Source organism: Rutidosis leptorrhynchoides, chromosome 3 (assembly GCF_046630445.1).
Source record: "Rutidosis leptorrhynchoides isolate AG116_Rl617_1_P2 chromosome 3, CSIRO_AGI_Rlap_v1, whole genome shotgun sequence".
Taxonomy (NCBI): Eukaryota; Viridiplantae; Streptophyta; class Magnoliopsida; order Asterales; family Asteraceae; genus Rutidosis; species Rutidosis leptorrhynchoides.
In genome coordinates, this window is record NC_092335.1 from 141,348,454 (window position 1) to 141,352,340 (window position 3,887).

A 3,887-nucleotide genomic window follows, 5' to 3' on the forward strand; every position below is an offset into this window, starting at 1 on the left:
AAGAATTCGATCTTCCCATAAATGTGTTTGAAAGTACAGATGGGGTTCCAAATGGTGATTCTGATGGATCTGATGGTGAAACGGAATCAAACATTGGTTCTGATGAATCTGATGATTATGAAAACAGTTATAATTCTTTGTGTCCTAGTGATGATGGGTTATCGGAATTACAGTTCCGGTCTACGATAATCAGGTCACCGGAGCTAGTGATCCGGCAATGGAATCTCCACCTGTGGAAGACCTAGAGTCTGGTTGTCTTGGGATCAATGAGATTTTTGGGGAATCTGAAGAGTGTGTGGCAGAAACGAACCCTAACCCTAGTCCCCATACAAAAGTAATGGCTAACCCTAGTCCCAATACAAAAAACAATGATTACATGCGTGATGTTGGTGTTGATAATGTGGGTCCCAATAGCACCAAAACCCCGAATGACACTCCAAGTTATGAGGTTGGGCCTGACGAAGCTAATGGGCCAAAGATACAAGCTGGTCCAAAGGGTGGGGGCAGTCCAGTTAGGGTAGGAATTGATGGGCTGAAAATTAGAAAGCTTTCAAAGAAGAAAAAGGAGGGTTCGACTAATGGGCCTGTGGAGATGGCAGCCAAAGAGGCTATTCCAGATCGTCCAGTTAATCCAAACAACTTGGGCTCCTCCAATAACTCTGGGTTACGAAGATCAAAGAGTGAAAACTGTTTCAATAGGCATTCTGTTTCATCTAAAAACTTAAAATCACGAAGGGAAAACAGTTCAAGCAATATCTCCTATTGCATTCACTGCTACTGGAAGGCAATCAGTAACCATAGGGCTTCATCCCGAATTATGCGTATGAAATCAATGGCATGCAGGGGCATTCAATTAGATGATACAGTGAAGTGCAAATCTTGTGGAGTTAAACCTAGATCCAATAACCAATCGTGCAATTCGCAACAGAAAAGTGGGAGCATAAAATCGAAAGTGAATTCTATTAATAGTGCAGAAGTAAAACATTTTGGTGAACAACTCGGGTTGAGGTGGATTCGCCTCAACCCTTAGTAAGTTCTCGCCTCCTTTCTTGTTTCCTATTATTTAATTATGAAGATTATTACACTTAATGTGTGTGGCCTTGGGGTTAAAGGGAAGTTTGGTTGGGTAAAAAGTCTTTACTATAGTGAGAATCCAGATTTATTGGTACTACAAGAAACTAGAAGTAAACAAATTAAGAGTCAATATATCTATGCATTATGGGGTAGTATGGATGTAGGTTTTATTCAAAAAGATGCGGTGGGAAAATCGGGTGGGTTATTGGTTGTTTGGAATATTAAAACCTTCAATGCTACGGATTGTTTGTATGGTGAATTTTTTATAGCACTTCGTGGTAAATGGGTAGTTTCGGGTCATGAATCGATTATAGTGAATGTATATGGTCCTCATGGTGATGCGAAGAAGAAAAGTATGTGGTATTCTTTAGATAATCTCTTGGCGGGTTTAGATTCGGCATGGGTCTTATGCGGCGATTTCAATGAGGTTAGTGATAACTCGGATAGATTAAATTGTGTGTTTCACCAAAGACGCGCGAATAGATTCAATGAGTTTATAGCTAGAAATAGTTTGATTGAGATACCTATTAACGGAAGGAAATTTACGAGAATTAGTGATGATGGTTGTAAACTTAGCAAACTTGACTGTTTTCTTGTATCCGAAAACTTTATTAACCTTTGGAAGGATCTCTTAGTCACTCCCTTAGAGAGGAAGATGTCGTACCATTGCCCATTGATCCTTAAAGATTCTATTATTGATTTTGGTCCGAAACCTTTCAAGCTGTTCAATGAATGGTTTAATAAAGACGGGGTGAATGTTATCATTAGAGATGCTTGGAATAAAAATGTTATGAGTTCAAAGAAAGATTGTAGGTTTAGAGATAGGTTGAAAAATATGAAATTTGCGCTTAGGGAATGGAGTAAGAACACGTTTGGTAACTTGGATAAATAAATAAGTGATCTCAAATCAAAAGTGGACGATTGGGAACAAAAAGCCGAACTGGTTCCTCTTAGTGATAACGATAGGAATGAATGGTTGGGTGTGCGTAAAAGTTGGCTCGAAAAGGAGAACACGAAAGTAAACATGTTGAGACAAAAATCTAGAAACCGTTGGATCCTCGAAGGCGACGAAAACTCAAGATTCTTCCATGCATCCCTAAAAAGAAAATACAACAAGTGTAATATCCGAGGACTCAATATAAATGGCGTATGAAACGAAACCCTTCTGAAATAAAAGATGTTGTTCGTGATCATTTTTGCTCCATTTTCGGGTCTGTTGACCCGAACAGGCCACTTTTCAGCTCCTGGGCCGATGATATTGGGCCTAACGCAAATAGTGAAAATGCTGCTGATTTTGGGCCCGGCAGAAGCACATTAAATAATGATGAAGCTGAAAATCTTGAGTCACCTTTTTGTGAAGAAGAAATTTGGGAGTCCGTGAAAGAATGTGGGGGTACAAAAGCCCCGGGCCCGGATAGTTTTAACTTGAGTTTTTATAAAAAAATTCTGGGGTATTATTAAACACGATCTCACAGAGGCAATTCAATCCTTTTGGGAAACGGGTGAAATATCAAAGGGATGCAACGCTTCTTTTATTACTCTTGTCCCAAAAAATTCCGATCCATCTTCACTCCATGATTATCGGCCGATTAGTTTAATTGGGAGCTATTATAAAATATTAGCTAAATTACTTTCAAACCGCCTAAAAAAGGTGGTTCCAAAACTTGTTGGATTCGAGCAAAGCGCATTCATAAAAGGTCGATACATACTCGATGGGGCCCTTATTGCAAATGAAACATTAGAATTCCTAAAACATAAACGCATCGAAAGCTTCATCTTCAAAGTTGATTTTGAAAAGGCGTTCGATTGTTTAAGTTGGGATTTCCTCCTTGAAGTTATGACATTCATGGGGTTCGGTGTGAAATGGATCCTCTCGTGTCTTTCGTCGGCATCCATCTCCATCCTTGTTAATGGTTCTCCTACTAGTGAGTTCAAGTTGAAAAGAGGTGTTCACTAAGGTGACCCTCTCTCCCCCTTCCTTTTCATCATCATTGCGGAAGGCTTAAATTCATTAACAAAGCTTGCGGTCAAATATAATCTTTTTTTGGGGGTGGAAGTAGGTTTAGACAAAGTTTGTATTTCCCATTTACAATATGCAGACGACACAATATTCTTCGGGAAATGGAACAATGAGAATCTTCGTAACCTTATGATTCTACTTAAATGCTTTGAAAATACTTCGGGCCTTAAAGTAAATTATCATAAGAGTAACTTGTTCGGGATTGGGTTTGACAATAATGTTGTAGAAAGTTTAGCAAATGCTTACAGTTGTAAAGTGGGAGCCTTACCTTTTATTTATTTAGGCCTTCCAATTGGTGTGTAACACCCCGTTTTTCATCGTACATGTCCTAAGTACATATTTAATCTTTTAGAACATTTATACTCGTTTGCGTGTGAGATTAAATGATTTTAAAATTGAGTTTGGGACACACTTGGCAAAGTGTCGCGTTTCAGGCAGTTATGTCACATTTAGGAGTGTAGCGATACGCGACTGGTTGGTTCAAAACGCGATGGCTTGAAACCCTCCCACCTGACCACTTTGTCGCGTACGAGTGAGCGATGTCACATCCTGGTTGTCGTGAAACGCGACAGGATATCGAGAAACGCGACAAAGTCGCTGAAGTGACAATTTTAACCCATTTTTAATGGGATCTTTTGGGGTGTTTTGGTCTTTTTACTTGGTGAACGGTTTAGGGACTTAAAAGCTGATACCAAGCTTATCCCTAACACATTTATCACCCATTCAACTACACACTTAAATTCTAGAGTGAGAGAGATTGAGTTTTAGAGTGAGAGAGCTCACTTTGAGGGAG

At 39.4% G+C, this 3,887-nt stretch overlaps 1 protein-coding gene across 1 annotated transcript; it reads left to right on the forward strand.

Moving 5' to 3' along the window:
- Positions 1-1,069: 1,069 nt before the first annotated feature.
- On the forward strand, positions 1,070-1,966 carry LOC139900439 (uncharacterized). The gene has a single exon (XM_071883211.1). It carries the CDS (start codon positions 1,070-1,072, stop codon positions 1,964-1,966), a length of 897 nt encoding a protein of 298 aa, XP_071739312.1.
- The last annotated feature ends 1,921 nt before the right edge of the window (positions 1,967-3,887 follow it).